The sequence below is a fragment of the Mauremys reevesii genome, linkage group 1 (assembly GCF_016161935.1).
Source record: "Mauremys reevesii isolate NIE-2019 linkage group 1, ASM1616193v1, whole genome shotgun sequence".
Classification (NCBI taxonomy): domain Eukaryota; kingdom Metazoa; phylum Chordata; order Testudines; family Geoemydidae; genus Mauremys; species Mauremys reevesii.
Window position 1 is genome coordinate 126751406 of NC_052623.1, and position 16509 is coordinate 126767914.

General features: G+C 38.3%; 1 protein-coding gene across 4 annotated transcripts in view; it reads right to left on the minus strand.

Annotated features, from left to right (window-relative positions):
• Nucleotides 1-16509, minus strand: part of PPP2R3B (protein phosphatase 2 regulatory subunit B''beta) — a 106752-nt gene that overhangs the window by 59391 nt on the left and 30852 nt on the right. The window contains exon 1 of one of the 4 annotated variants that reach the window (XM_039504376.1): nt 9319-9496. The exons of the other annotated variants lie outside the window; for them this stretch is intronic. Within the exon in view, the coding sequence (XP_039360310.1) occupies nt 9319-9465 (147 nt within the window). The 5' untranslated portion in view covers nt 9466-9496. Of the gene's footprint in view, nt 1-9318; nt 9497-16509 lie in introns of those variants that run through there. 4 annotated transcript variants of the gene reach the window in all.

Genomic DNA, 16509 nt, shown 5'->3' on the forward strand with positions numbered 1-16509 from the left:
TTCGTGAGCTACAGCTGTTTTTTTCTAGAATATTTGTGATTTATGTACCATTTTCTTTGCCAGACTAAACATTCACGATCTTGTGATCCATCTCAGATACCAAGGAGTAGTAGCCTGTTCAGCTGTCATACTCTGATGGATGTATAGACTGACATGTGGAAATACAGATTCTATCTACTGCCCCAGTTTTTGGGGAAATCCATCAGGGACATTTTGCATGTTGATAATACAGCACTTCAGGACTGTGTTGTCACATGTCTCCAGCACTGCAGACCCTACAGTGGGCTTCCAAACCTAAATATTACCACTAAGTGGAAAATCTAAACAGGTTCTGTCAGTTCCCCTATGAGAGTGCAGGGATGGTCTGTTCTCCGCCTGCAAGTCTTGGTCCAGAGAAGGAGCCTTGTGAACTGGTCTCATGATCAGGGGCTAGAGATTAGTCTTCTATGCTCAGGGGGATCCCCAAGATACCCCAAAATTCCAGGGATGCAGGAAAATAAGATACCAACCGGTAGCCAAGGCAATGAGTATTAGTATCTAGAGTGAGTATATGAGCTCCTACCATAATAGTGGGAGCCTGGTTTAGATGCTCTCCTTAGGATAGGGGATTCAGCAAGTCCAGATAACTGCGATCTTGTAGGAGACGGCCTTCCACTGACCACTGAAGTAAATGAGATGGAAATAGCCCTCATAAAAGGACAGTGCTGTTCCCATTGGAGTAGTGAGAATATACATGGGATGCTCTTTAGTCAGTACTGGTACAGTAGACTGTACTGTAATCCGTGCTGCAGACTGAGTCAATGGGAGTAGTCTTGTGGAGGCAAGAAGTGGAATCAAGTACCAATGAAATGGTAAGTTCTGTGGTAGCCAGATACAGTCTCAATGCTGGAGTAGCTCAAACTGCATCTGTACCAAAGAAACTGACATGAGAGAAATAGGTGCTAATACAAGTTCTTGTTGGTGCTGGAGTCATAGTTACACTGGTCATCCACTAACGGATGGTATTAATCCTATGGTACTGGGGTAGTTGGCACTGCTAAGGCTTGATCACAGGATCTCTACCAAGGAACCCAAATGGCCAATATGATACCAGGTGAGATTTGAGGTAAGTGAAATTCATTCAAACAATACCAGTATGGAAGCTCAGGGACTTTTGAAGCTCTGAGGCATCTTATGTCTCAGGATTTTTAAGAGATCTAGAAGTCATACTTTGAGAAGATCTGCCCCTCTTCTCCCTGGGGGTCTTGCACCCCTTCTTACCACTGTCTCCCAAAGACTCTCTCAAAACAGATTTGAGGGCTACTTCCACAATCTGTGAGAACAAAGCTGCAGGAGTACTCCTCAAAGATCTCCTGTACTTTTTAGCAACCAAAGCTAGGCCTGAATGTGCATGTAATGACTGCTCAAGGAGAAATCCCTTGAGATGAGATTCTCTTGCTGATCATTCTAGAGAATTCTGCAAGCTAATGTCACACCGGTCAGGGATGTGACCTTCTGAGGCAGAACAAACATCTTATGTAACCACCATTCAACAGCATGACCATTTCACAAGATGAACAATGTTTAAATCCTGGGGACCTATGATCAGTCATATTGAACAGACTGGTACCCAGTACTCCCAGAAAGAAAACACAAGCAAAACAAGTTCCCAAATGTGATTAAAATGGAAACCATCAAGAAACTAAAGTAAACCTATTAGTGCTAGCTATAAACTAACTACTTACAAGACAATGACTAGTATGGTAAGAGAAATGATAAACTTCAACTCTTAGCTATGGATGGTGAGAAGGAAATGGGGCCCTATCCTTCATGTCCTCTGTTGCAGGTATGAAGACATACATGGCGTATGTGCCAGCTCAGTGGGCACAACTGATTAGAAAAGACTTGGCATGTGCATGTTGAGCGCACTCAAACAGTGGAATATGTATATGGATAGACATTCGAACATTACTTTGGGACAGAAAATGTTCTGAGGTCTTACCCTTGTTTGTCAGAATACCCTTTTGGGTCCTACAATATCTTATAAGTTGCCCCACATATCCCTGCTTTGGACAGTTATGAAAAGGAACCTGTGTCTCAATGTATTGCTCTGGCAATATTTGGAAGGAATGCAGAGTGTAGACATGCTGAAACAGTTTACATAAGGCAGACTGCTTGGTGTGGATATACTGATCTGCTTCAGAAGTAAATAGTAATGCAACAGCTTTGCCGTAGTGTCTGCAGTCCTTCACCACAGAGAAGCCGGAGGTCCTGCAGATATTTAATGTTTAGTTATAGCACTCCAGGCACTTTCCAGGTAGATGAAGGTAAGTCATATTGTGATAACTGGGTTTATAAATTTACCCTAATTGTGAGTTCGACTATAAGATGTGAGTGTAAGTTCATAAGATATCACAATAACCTATAACAAATGTTGCTGGGAAAAACTGAATTAGTTCAAACAAAAAGGCTACTGATATAATTCAAGGACTGTGTTAAGATCATACCTGGTAAACAAGAACAGTGTGAAACTGAAAATCAGTTAACCAAAATTGGTATGTCAGATATTAGGTCTAATTGGTGGACAGAATAATGAAGGGATGGGCTACTCCACCCATAATTCCCTTTGGGAGAAAAATTGACTACTGGAGAGGCTTCACCATCACAGCTGCCACCTGTACCATCTTCTGGGACCCCAGACTTCCTTCATCCCAATCCTGAAAGATGGCCAGAGGGAACCAGATGACATCGCCACCTCAACCAGCGCTGGCTGAAGCCAAATCACCACCTAGATATGAGAATGACTGTCTCTCTGCCTCTTCTTTCCCCCAATGTGTCCTTTCCTTACTTTATTTCTTCTCTTTCCTACCCCCTCTTTTTTCCTTCTGTCTAGCAAGAGTCTGGCTTAGCCCACCAAGACTGTATATTTTGTAGCAATGCTGTAAGCCTGTGACCAAAGAGGTAACTAAAAGCAATGCTGATACGAGTTGCCAGGTCTTGGAGTAGCTATGACCAGATGCTGTGCCTATGTTTTTCCAGCAGTGAGATTGCAAACGAAAGTCAACATCAAAGAAAGAAGCTGCTTCTTCTCTCCCTTTTGGGTGTTTGTTCTGTCATCTTAGGAAATAGAATCAGACTTAACAGCTCCAGCCAATCTCAATGAACTCCTCTTTTCCCCAGAAAGAATAGTTATTTAAGAGAGAGTGTCAAACAAGGTTTGTTTTTTTCCTTCTAAAAACTCCAGCTAAAGAGAAAGGGATGATGTTAAAAGAAAGGAAAACTTATTTAATACTATACTTGCCAAATGCTTTAACTGTTTCCTTTTTCTGTATCTTTAATAAAATGTTAAAAGGACTTTTAATGGTGTGTTTGCCATGGTACGAAGCAGGCTGAGGTCTCTAATCAAACCCTGAACCCTGTTTAAATGTTGGACAGTGATTGGGTTATGTTAACACCTTCGACTCTGGGCCCCTATATTTCATGTAAATTAATAAAAGAGGCACCTCTGCAAAGAGTTTACAATTTTAATAGCCAATGTAGAGATGATTAACAAAGAGAATCAACAGTGGAATTTAACATTTGTTTTTACTCCAATATCTGGTTTTGTTCAAATATTTTTAAATTGGGAGGACCAGGGTTTCTATAACTTGGGGAAATATGGTTAGATCAGAGGAGTCAAAGGGTAGCAGTGATATTGGAGCCATATTACAGTAAGAAGTAAGTCAACATTTTTACGCCCAGTGATTCAGACATTCTGAATGTCATCTGCAAAGCAGAGAGGATTGTAAAATAGACTCTCAACCCAGGTTAAGAGATTTTTTTTATTTTAATAGTCACCATTGTATTGGCTCCAGAAGCTTTCTGATCGTCTTCTTTAAAGAAATGAATAGTCTCACAGGTAAAGCTATGGGAATCCAGTAGCACTGGCCCTTTTCCGAACAGGTAGCTTATAATCTAAATAGGATTATCTGACTTCTTGGTTTTAGGTATCTTAGATCTTTTAAGTGCTGTCTTAACAGTGTGGGCTCCAAACAATTTTGTGGTATAGAACAGGTGAATAACCAGCTACGATTAGCTGCAGCACTTCCCTCCAGATAAAGCATACAGGATCTTTTCTTTCATTTTTTCTTATTATACTGTTATGTAACTAGATGTATAAAATAAGTTTGGTTTCTGCAAAAAAATATCAATTTGATCTCAAATCTTTTCTGTGTAGCAGCCAGGTTTTTGTTTTTTTTTGGGGGGGGGAAGGGGAGAGGGAAACAGGGCTACCAATCTAAACAGGATTATGTATGGCTGTGATATGGTACTGACCCTGCATTGCCCTATGAATACTAACTCTTGTGGATATACTAATACCAGTTCCGAGAACAGATCCATTATGGAAAGCTGGTCTGCTAGAAGATCAGTGATCAAAGGAGTTATCCACGGTAACTGCAGTCTTAAGCATTATCTGCTACCTCAACTAAGTCATTCGCTATTCAATGATTTCACCTGGACTTGGGCTAGAGTTCTTATCTGTCACTGAAGGAAGAAGCAGGAAGGACCATAAAAAAAGCTATAGACTAGCACACTCCACAGAGGTCTGAAGGCTACATTCCTTGTCCTCTCTTGGGCATACCACCAGAGTTTGAGTTACGAAGAATTTCAGTGGCAAAGCAAAAAAAGTGTCACCAATCTTAGCTGCCATTGTCATTTTTAGGAGACAGAAAAATTGAGGAAGTCGTCACTGGAGATATGAGCTAAAAAAGCTCTTCTACTTCAAGAGTGATTAGCTGCTTCCTTTAGATAGAAGGAAAGCCAGTCTTCTGAGTTGCTCACTTTTAAAAAATGTTTAAAGATGTGTGTGCGCTTATATCCCAAATAGCAAGCATAAGAGGCATTTATCATGACAGATGCTCATTGAATTAGCCTTTATTTTTATCTAAAGGGGAAAATGTTTTGTACAACTATACATATACACCTCTACCTCGATATAACACTGTCCTCGGGAGCCAAAAAATCCTACCGTGTTATAGATGAAACTGCGTTATATTGAACTTGCTTTTATCCACCGGAGTGTGCAGCCCCACCCCCCCGGAGCACTGCTTTACCGCGTTATATCCGAATTTGTGTTATATTGGGTCATGTTATATCAAGGTAGTGGTGTACTTGCCTGATCCTTTCCAGTCCTGCTCTATACTTTATATCACAGAATGATTATGCTAAAAAAAAATCACAGTACAGCAGGAGCCGTGTATATTAATTTTGGCTCTCCCAAATTCAAGAAAAGGGTTATTTTAGAATTCAGGCTGAATGCTAGAAGCACTCAGCATAAAAATAAATTTAGCTCTTCTAAAGAAGAAATTTGCAGTTCCAACATTAAAGATGAACTATTTTACAAAATGACTTGGGCTCCTAAACATAGAAAATATATTTTTCTAGTTCAACCAATCCAATAGGATATCTGGGTGCAAATGATAAATTATACATTTTAATTGTGTATTATCTTTTTTGCTTCCAACTTCAAATACATCACCACACTATGTAGGTGCTAAGGTGGCTTACATATCAGTTCCAACAGACGTGTCACCAACCATAGGAGTGAAATACCCAAACTCAACTATCAGCAGGCAACAAACCTTTCAATTCAGTTCACATATTTAAGTTTCCAATACAGCTGACATATGTTCCATATGGTTGACTTCTGATTCCAAAGTTTCCCTGAAGCTGATGAGCAATTGGGATACAGCTACCTTTTAAAATTTTACATTCCAGTTACCTACATACTGTAAGTGTTATGGGTTAAGAGTATCTGAAATCTCCTGACTAGCCCCTTTTGCATATAATCAATGCAAAATTCTGCTTATCCATGAAAAATAATTTTGATAACTGAGAAAGTCAGTATTTTCCAATAACATGGTAAAAGGCGGATTTTAGGCTTGGGCTACTTTTTCCACATCAATTTTGAAAGACTGATCTGATTACTTTCAGGACTTTTCTAGGGGAAAAAAATCTGTCTCTATTTTATCACCCCTAGTCTATGAGATAACAAAACCAGATGCTGGAAAATAGCCTGTCCCCAGGCTCTTCAAGCCTACCCAGCTTTCCAGTGATTTCTACTGCAGTTCATTAGAAGACTTTCACAAAACAAATTGTTTGGTTCCAGAAAGGATATATTGTACTTGGAAGTTGTTTACATGTGGAGCTCAGGGGAAAAAAAAAAAGCCCACTGACTTGTCCCAGAAGCCATTATAATTCCATCAATCAATTTGAATTACCTCACAACAAATGTTTTAGTCGCATATGTTCACACACAAACTAAGAACAAAACCTTGCTATATACTAATGTTATTTCTTTTTTGGGTATTCATTCAAGAGTTCAGTGTTAATTGCAATAAGTCTGCTAGAGGAAATCTGGAGTTTGTCTAACAAGTTAAACATTTCATCTGATCCCCACATTTAAAAAAAATTAAAGGCAGTCTACAAAGAAAAAAGTGGGTTGCCCCTATTTTTGCTTCTTTATGATGTCTGAAAATTGAAAGATTTATATTCTAGTTTTTATATTAGGAATTGAAATATTGTCTCCTTCTCTGAAAGGCACGACTACCAGAGAAGTAGAGAAATGAAACTATCAGAGTCAAGAATAAAAGTTAAGCAACTGAGAGTGTAAGTAAGTTATGGTCAGACAGCTTAAAATTCCTCTCCCTCCCCACCCTCAGCTTGCATAACTTCAACATGAGCTTCATGAAACATGGACCATCTCTACTTCTATTTGGAAAGCACCTATCACATAGTGGGCACTACTGGAAATAAGTAACATTTGGATTAGAACTGGGTGAGAAACTTGTTTGTGTCCTACCAACATTTTTGAGACTTCAAAATTTTTCCTATTCTACATTGGGACAGAGCAGAGATCTTCTGAAATTCTTCTTTTTATGTGAAAAGCCAGAGAACTCCCACTGCCCCCAGAATAGCCAATAGCCTGGTGGTTAGGGCACTCCTAAGGGATGTGGGGGCTCAGGTTCATGCTCTGCCTAATTCAGAACAAGGACTTGATTACTGGTGTCCTAACCACCACGAGGTTCTTGGCTATTCTGGGGGTGGTGGTCTCTCTTGAAATTCTATCTTGAGAAAGTCCCTTGATAAAAGTTTTGTCAAAACTCATTTCCATGAAAAAATTCAATTTTGGCAAATCAACGGTTTCTGAAAAAATAGTTTCACTGCAAAATTCCCAACCAGCTCTAATTTGGATAAAGAACATCTGTGTTAAAAATTTAACTCTTGTTCCTTCAGTTAAATTGTTCGTGCTCACAATAAGCATATTCTGAGTCTCCCAATACATCTTCTAGCAAAATCAGTGATGACCAAAATTTGACATTCCTGATACTTACGTAAAAAACAAGCAGAAGACACTTAAACTTTCATTCGGGTCTTCCCTAGTCTCATAAAGAAGCAAAGAAGGGCACAAGCCATTCCCTCCTCCCCTGTTCTGCACAGAGTATTTTGGTTTACAACTACATTATAAGCTGTAATCATGTACATATTAAGTAACTGGAACTTGCAACCTACACAAAAAACAAATATTTAACCCTAGGGTTAAAAGTGACTTGGCAACAAATGTAAAATCTAGCATGGACAAGGAACAAACAAGTATGTTGGTTAACGTGTTAAAACAATTATAAATTGCAGAGTGGACAAGCCCTTAGATTTGCAAACACTTATTCTAAGTTTCCTTTAGTGATATTGTATACCTATTACATACACACATCCTTATACATACAATCTAGCTACACTATGTTTAGTGTTCCTTTCCACATAAAGCAAACAAAATTTTCACAACACAATGTAACTATCATTTTTGTTGATAAAAGATTATTTTCAAGCTAGAGGACACTACAGAGGGCAATACTGATTGTTTACAAAAAGGTATTGTGACTAGAGTAAGCCATCCTCCAGCTTTGATATCTCTAAACATTTAATTAAATTACCAAAGATGCACAAATTAATAGCACATATAGCATTTCTCACTTCTTGTACTTTTCAGGCTCTCTCTACAGTGCTCAAAGCCACCAAAACTAAGTGCAGTAATACAAATTTTTTCACACTCACAACAAATGTTCATTAAATGCTTTAAAATAGCAGGGTCAGCATTATAAGTTTGCTTTAAAATAAGGAATGACCTTTTCAAATCAAGTTTAATTCAATCAAATCTGAAACACCACCATTCAATTTTTAAATCCAATATATTAAGTTAATAGGAGACCAAAGCATTTATAGGGTCATGGGGTTCTTTGGCCTTCTCTTGAAGGTCACCTGAAAGAGACTAGTAGATTAGACTTGGAATTTAGAATTAAATTGTAGGCCATATTTACGTTCTGATTACCTTTAATTCCACAAAAACTAGGAAATTCTGAATTTGGCAGCCAATCTTTTCCTAAATAAATAGGGTACAAAAAGGTCAGGCGTGCTATCCAAGATAGTTTGGAGACACGTTTTGCTCATAGATTGGAGTAGGGCGTAAGTTAAGAACAGGATGAATGCATTAACTCTTGAAGCTTTAATATATCAGGAAATAATACTCAATACCTTTTAAAAATCACATTTGTTAATTTTTCATCACTAAACTAGCACACTTGCAAAAGTTTACAAAATAATGGAGCACTTCTTCTCTATACAAGTATAATTTTAACTTATTAGCGATATTTGAAATGCATAATCACTCAAATAATAATGAACCCACTTCATAAAATGGTGGATTTAACTCACTGGTTGCAAAGTAGCAGTTACGCAGATACTTGTGCAATACACAGTAGTATCTTAAATTTTCTTTACTATGGACTGATCTGATCCATGAAGTCCAAAATGGTAATGTCTTATTGGGTTACATAATGTGTGGAATTCAACACAGAGCATGCTAACGGGGGAGTACATTCATATTTGGGCACAGCTGCAGCCTACTTTTCTGTACCTCGTTTTAGTGAGGAGTAAGTTAATATCCATGGGGAAAGTGCACATAGATTATAATGGAACTATTCTTTTAAATCAAATTGTGTTAATTAAGTATACCAACCTTTCTATTTCACACACATCTGCAAACAAATCATGCATATATATGTTATGCTAAATTTATGATTTTTTTTCTTTCAAAACAATTCACAATTCATGTAACAGGACTAAGGCACAGTATCTACTTCTTTTCAAAACACACAAACATGTTACATTTTGAAAAACAACAACTAGTATTCAAATATTCCTAGTTAGTGAAGAACTTTCATGTACTTCATGAGGTTTATGGAGATCAAAGTTGTGCCTTCACAAGTAGGGGAAGCAGTTATATAGAGAAGAACATAAACAAACCTGGACCTGCTGGAAAGCTTTTAGTCTCTTCTTGAATCTAGAAGGTAAAACAAAATCACATCCTCGAGCTAGCAATGCCAACTCCTTTCTTAGATCAGGATCTTGCCGCAAGGAAATCTCTTTTATCCTCATGCTTTCAGATTTCATATAATATCTGTGTGTGCCAGTCCAGGCACTTGAGTCCAAGTAAATAGCAGAGCCTTTCTATTATCACACAGTGCCACTTAGAGCAGCAGCTGCGCTTTAGTTCTGTGATATTCTAAGAGAGCCAGCTCAACTTAGCCTGCACCATACATTAAAGAGAACTTGGCTGGAATCACAAAAACAGATTGGAAAGTCACTTTGGGGGCTTGTCCTTTTGCTGCATGCATTCCAAAGACTAAATGGGATGGTATGTAAAGAAACAAACCTGTTTAGAGAACCATCTATATAAGCAGCTCCCAATTTAAAAAAAGGCAAACTCCGGAGGAATGTAAAGATGCCAATTTTGCAGTCCCCCCCCCCCCCCCTTGCCTTTCTTTCAGTCAGAAACCACTCACTCTCTAGCCTCAGTGAAGTATTTCATTGAAGGATAAGGCTTATTACACAGCAATTAAATTCTAAGTTGTTCAGCCCTTTAACGGTGAACTCTGTCACTTTAGAGAACATGAGGCAACCGCAAAATAAACTTCAAACAAACTAGCTGGGATAAGCTGTTGTAACGCTCATGTTCACAGTTCAATAATATGAAGCTTCTGTATTTGTCTGAACAATTATTCACATACTGTAGGATTACAGTCATGTAAAATGTTAAAGCAGAAAATATTGAGGGAAAAAAAGTAGGCAAACATTACCACAACTGCATGCTTTTAAAAGAAATCTTGCAGAGATGGCTATTTATAGCAGGAAAGGGAAGATTTAGATATCACATATGAAGCTGCTTTATCAGGATGAACTTTTCTTGCCCAAACAAAAGTACTTTAAGTATTGCAAAGAAAGCCACACCTTAAAGTAAACATGAACATCATGTTTCAGTAGCAATGCTGCAGTTAGAGACAGCAGTTTTAGACTCCTAGTTTCAGTTTATTGTAGTTTAAAAAATATTTTTGGGACTGAGGCTTAGTTTCAGTTCACAAAATTTCCCTCCTCCTTTCTCCACCATCCCACCAAGTTTATACTTTTTCATATGGTTTTGAAGTGAAAAAAAAAACATATTTTCCATCTCCCATGTTCTAATGTTTCAGATTTTTTTTTTTTAATTCTGACTGAAATGGTATTGCTTTAAAATTTCAAATTGTCATAGGCTTACTCTAGCTGTCACTGGGAACACATTCATTTTTAGATACATTTACTTTAAATGTCACCATTATGACTATTTGAGAATGGCATCCTGTTTACTATCTCCATTTAGCTTGTTAAAACTTTCAGCCCTCCCAGCACTGTCAGTACCTCTAAAAAAGTGGACAGACTGTTTGACTCTGTACCTGTGTATAACAGAATGGGCACAGTTAAAACAAGCATAGAGAAAGAGACCTAGAGATTGGGTTTTTCTGTTTGCTTTTGTGGGGGGGGGGTTGGCATGCAGGAAAGGAAATTACTCAGATGCCAGTGTAACAAGGCTTAGATTTAATTCACAAAACCCACAAAAATTGAAATGGGCTCTTTACAGGATCATAGATCACTGGAATGTGTAACATACAAGTCAAAAGACGACGTTTTCTGAGGTTTTAAAGGTAACAGTTACTTACGAAAAGCATTACTACAAAGTTAAGTTGTAGTTATGAAAAATGAAAGCCAGGAAATTAAGGTACGGTTGAAAAAGCCTCTAAACAATTGTATCTTTTAGAGTCAGGAAATGCATAGTTAACACAAACAACCTTAACTCTGATCCCATCTATTATGTACGAACAAATGTATCTAGTAACACCATACAAGAAAGACTACAAGAGACATTGCATTTAACATGGTAGTAAAGCTTACATGATGAGATCAAATGTCCTCAATCTAGATTGAGATACACGTGTTGGCTTTTATTTTATTTTATTTTATTTTTTAGTTTAGATGACAGAATATTATTCCTAAATGTTTAATAGAGTATGGATTCATCTAACTGGATAAGGAAGAGACTCTGAAGATTGAGTGAAGACCTCAAATTTCTGTTTTGCAGCTAGAAAACAAATAAAGTTTCTATTAAAGCAACAATACTTGATTTTGGCTTATCAAAAAAGAGAATACTAAACAATGGTGAATTAAATTATCCTTGACAAATTACTTCACAAAAAATCAAGTAATCACAAGGTCGTGAGAGCTAAAAGAACTGGCATGGATTGTCCAAGAGACAAAACAAGTAATATGAACAAATGCCAATTTGTTCTCCAATGGGAAACTGCAGAACTGGAATTAATTTGCAAACTGGACACCATTAAATTAGGCCTGAATAAAGATGGAGTGGCTGGTTTACTACAAAAACTAATTTCCTCAAGCTAATTTCCCCCTACTGTTAATCATGCCTTCTTGTCAATTGTTTGAAATGGGCCACCCTGATTACCACTACAAAGTTTATTTTTCCTCCTGTTGATACTAGCCCACTTTAATTGAATTGTCTCGTTAAAACTGACCCCCCCAACTTGGTAAGGCAACTCCCATCTTTTCATGTACTGTGTATATACATCTTCCTGCTTTATTTTCCACCCATGCATCTGATGAAGTGGGTTTTAGCCCACGAAAGCTTATGCCCAAATAAATGTGTTAGTCTCTAAGGTGCCACAAGTACTCCTTGTTGTTTTTGCTGATACACACTAATACTGCTACCACTCTGAAAAATGCCTATTTGTTAATAATGAAGCACACCAAGTTTCCTTACCAAAACCAGTGATTAATTTATTAAACATGATCAACGGCGAGGTGACAAAATCTGGGGATAACTACATTTTATGAGACACAAACTTTAGATTTAAGCAGCTAGCTGAATGAACAACATGGGAAGTTAATTGCATTTATCAAAACATGCTTACAGTGAAAGGAACAATCTGAACTATCCACACACATTGCTGGTTTCCAATTAATGTTTGTCACTCAGGAAAGATCTTGGGTGTCACTGTGGACAGATCAACAAAAACTTCTGCTTAATCTAGATCAGCTCTCTAAAAGCAAGCAAGATGTTAATGTACATAAAGAACTGGATGGAAAATTTTAATTTTAACTCTATGGTTTCTTGGCCTCGGTGATGTCTGGTATTGAGTTCCACAGGTATAAACAGGTATATCTGTATAAGGTATTTCCTTTTTATCACATTCAGATTTGATGTCTTTCAGTATCAAAGTTTCCCTTTTTGTATTATGAGAGAGAAAATAGGAGTATACACACTTTTCTATACTTGTTTGCAGGGAGAATTTCCTCCCTTTATTCAGCAACATTACAGGCCACACATGATATTAATGTGAAGTAGTGAAGGTCAAAAACTTGACACTGCAGGTTACATTCCCTATAAACTCATACTGAAGTCCAGAAAATCATCAAAAGCACAGCAGTTAGTTTGAAGTCTCACAATGTTTGATTTAAATTAATGTAAAAGGAAACAAACATTAAGTTTTAATCACACTTTGTCAAGCATCAACAACCCCCTCCCTCCTGGCAGCTTGAACTATTTTAGTCTGGACTCTCCTTTGCTTCCCAGCAAGGACTTTAAATACAGAAGGCTCTCCTGCAGCCAAATGAGAGGTTGTTTGCATTCCTGGAATATCTGTTTATATGTGGAACCCTTGTATCAGCACAAGACTTGGATGCAGGGAGAATAGCTTTCCTCTCTTTATAAGAAAGTGTGCAGAAGACACAAATATACACACATACATAGAACAGACTCACCAAATTTGCAATAAAGCAGATTTCACATTATTGAACCAATTGAAATGCACTTACTGAAGCACTGAATTACAGCAGTGCAATTCACAGAAGCTCTAAAACTGCATCTTAGGGCTTGGCTACACTTACAAATTTGCAGCGCTGCAGCAGGGTGTGAAAACACACCCTCTCCAGAGCTGCAAATTGCGGCGCTGCAAAGCGCCAGTGTGGTCAAAGCCCCAGCGCTGGGAGCGCGGACAGCGCTGGGAGAGCTTTGACTACACTTAGTGCTTCCATCACTACCAGAGAAAATGCATTCCATCTTTATGGGTTAGTATTGTTTCCTATTGATAAGGCCTTGTGTAGTCTGGACAATTTCTGTAGCAAAGTCCCTGGATTCTGTGGCAGCTTCAGATAATAGTTTTAAATAGGTAGTTTTAGTGAATCAAATATTAGAGCAATCAGTATAATAGTCTATATTTATTTTCCTATTGAGTTCAATTTTACACTGTCCCCACATTAAAAAATGTGCAAATATTAAAAACAATTGACTGATGTCTAACTTGTGCACAAATTAGAAGGCAGAACTGGAGGTTTTAAGAAGTTGCCCAAGAGAGAGTTGGTGTGCATGAGATTGCAGGTAAAAACATTAGGTGGATGTTTCTGCTAAAGAGATTAGTGAAATAGTTAATGTTGACACTGAAATTATCGAATTGAGGTTTCAGTGTTCACTATTGAGAGGAATGAGAACTATAATTTCAGGCTCTTTTGCAGCACCAGGAAGACAACACTATGAACAGTGTAAACTAGTCCATCTTTCATGGTTTCCCCCCCCGCCCCCCACACAATGTTAAGCATTTGGGGGGGTGGGGCGCGGAAAAAATAAATTAAAACAGCTTCTGGAACACAATTCCGTGTCAAATATCACCTTGTTAGAGTGGAACTAGGCTACCATAAACAACAAGGAAGTCCTTGTTATTTATGATCCTAAAATGTGCTCATCAGAAACATGAAAACTAGAAAGAGCCAGACAAACTACCGTGAAATGGAGATGTAGTCCAGTGTGACCATCCAGAGATGTTAATGCAAAATCCACCTCTTTACAAAAGCCTACCCATAAAAAAAGAATCTATGAACACCCACAGTTGTAAGCTTGGGTGCTTACATAAAAAAGGTGAGCATTTATAGCTCCCATTCCAAGGAGAGAAAGCTGAGGCTGATCACTTTCAAAACAAAGCCACTTATTTAGGCACCCAACTTATACAGTTTAAAGTTTGCTGCTACAGCCCTTAGTATTTTGTCTAAGTATACTTGGACTAGTTTGTAGGGGGGAAAAACAACAACACTGATTTGGTTTAAAGACCCTGCCAGAGGATAAGAATGCTATTTTGAGGTTTGCCATCAAAAGGCAGAGTTATAGTCTAGGCTGGTGTTATGCATGATAGGAGTTTATGAAGTCCTGAAGACAGATTTAGAAATGTAACTGCTCCTAAGTATACATTTACCTTGAATCACCTTAACTTAAAGCTGATAGAGTAATCTGGTACCAGAAGAGGTATTTTTAAAGTACATGAATGACAACTCTTTATCAGTAGCTACTTCCAACATAGCACCAGCTGTTCAGTGCTTCATCAGTCTGACATGAATTGAATTTTTAACTAATCCTTTCAAAAATGCATTTGTATCTTGGAATTTCACTGGGTTTCCAAAAATAGAGTGATTGCTGTATGAAAGTACAACCACCACTTTAATTCAAACACCACATACTAACAGTACATGTAATTTGGTCCCTCAAATCACAAGATAGTAATTTTGTTTTAATTATAGCAGCAGAACTGTTTCCTGCATGTGTTTCTACCACATTTGTCCCCTCCCTAACAGTCCTAAAGCTCAAAGACAACAGAACAGGAAGGGTTGGAACGTGGTCTTAAAAGTTGTGGAGTCCTCAAGACGCCAAAAAAGTGGTTAATTGATAGATCACAAAGTAACTGTAAGGGCTTGTCTACACTGGCACTTTACAGCGCTGAAACTTGCAGGGCTCAGGGGTGGTTTTTCACACCCCTGAGAGAGAAAGTTGCAGTGCTGTAAAGTGCCAGTGTAGACAGTGCACCAGGGCTGGTAGCTATTCCCAGTGCTGGTAGCTATTCCCCTTGTGGAGGTGGTTTTTTAGCACTGGGAGTGCTCTCTCCCAGCGCTATGGCACAACTACACAAGCCATGTTAAAGCGCTGCCGCGGCAGCGCTTTAACATTGCTAGGGAAGACATGCCTTAAGTGAGGGGTTTCTAGTGCAGTCCCACAGGGATCTGCTCTCTGGGCTATGCTATTCAATATCTATCAATGATGTGGTAGAAAATATAAAATCACTGCTGATAAAATGTGTAGATGACAAAAGCTCATGGTAAATAATGATAAGGGCAGGTCAGGGACAGACCATCTGGAACACCTGGTAAGGTATGTTCACTTGAACATTTGTTCTAACACAGCCAAATGCACAGTCATGCGTCTAGGAAACCCCACTTACGGGATGGGGATGTAGCCTGGAAAGCAGTGACAACCAATCTAACATGAGCTCCGAGTGCAATGCTTTAGCTAAGTGGGTGAGAACACAAGCTTTGGATATATAGGCTGTGGAATATCAAGTAGGAGTAGAGTGATTAGTATTATATCTGAATGTAATATTAGTGTCAAACAGTTAGTTAAGGGTTAAGGTTTTTGTCTACCTGTAAAGGGTTAACAAGCAGTACCTGTGGACACCTGACCAGAGGACCAATGAGGGACAAGATTATTTTCAAATCCGTGTGGAGGGAAGTTTTTTTCCCCTGTTCTTTGTTTTCTTAGAGAGTCTCTCTTGGGAATTAAGAGAGTCCAGACATCTTAATCAAGTCCTCCCAGGTTTCTACAATAAATTCTTCTATTCAAGCTAGTGAGTATTAGCAAGGAACTAGTATTCTTATACTTTTATTTCTGTATTTGCAATTCTGTGTTTTGCTATAGAATTTCTTTAAGTCTGTACTGTGATTGCTTTTACTGAGAAAGAAGGGAGGGGGAATTCTCTCCAGAGATTGATAAGTTTAGACCCTGTATATTGTTCCAATTTGGTTACAGAGACAGTGACTTTTCTTTTTATTCTTTAATAAATTCTTTTCTATTAAGGACTTGGTTGATCTTTCTTTGGGTGGATTCTCAGGGAAAGGGGAGGGGGAGGTATCCCTCTGTAGTTAAATCCCGGTGTCTCTCCTAGGAAAAGGGAGGGGGGAGGAAGCAGTGGGGAATGGTTTATTTCTCCTGGGTGTAAGAACTCCATGGATTTGGGGCTCTTGGAATCCCCTAGGATTTTGGGGAAGGACTGTGTCTCAATCCACGTACCTGAT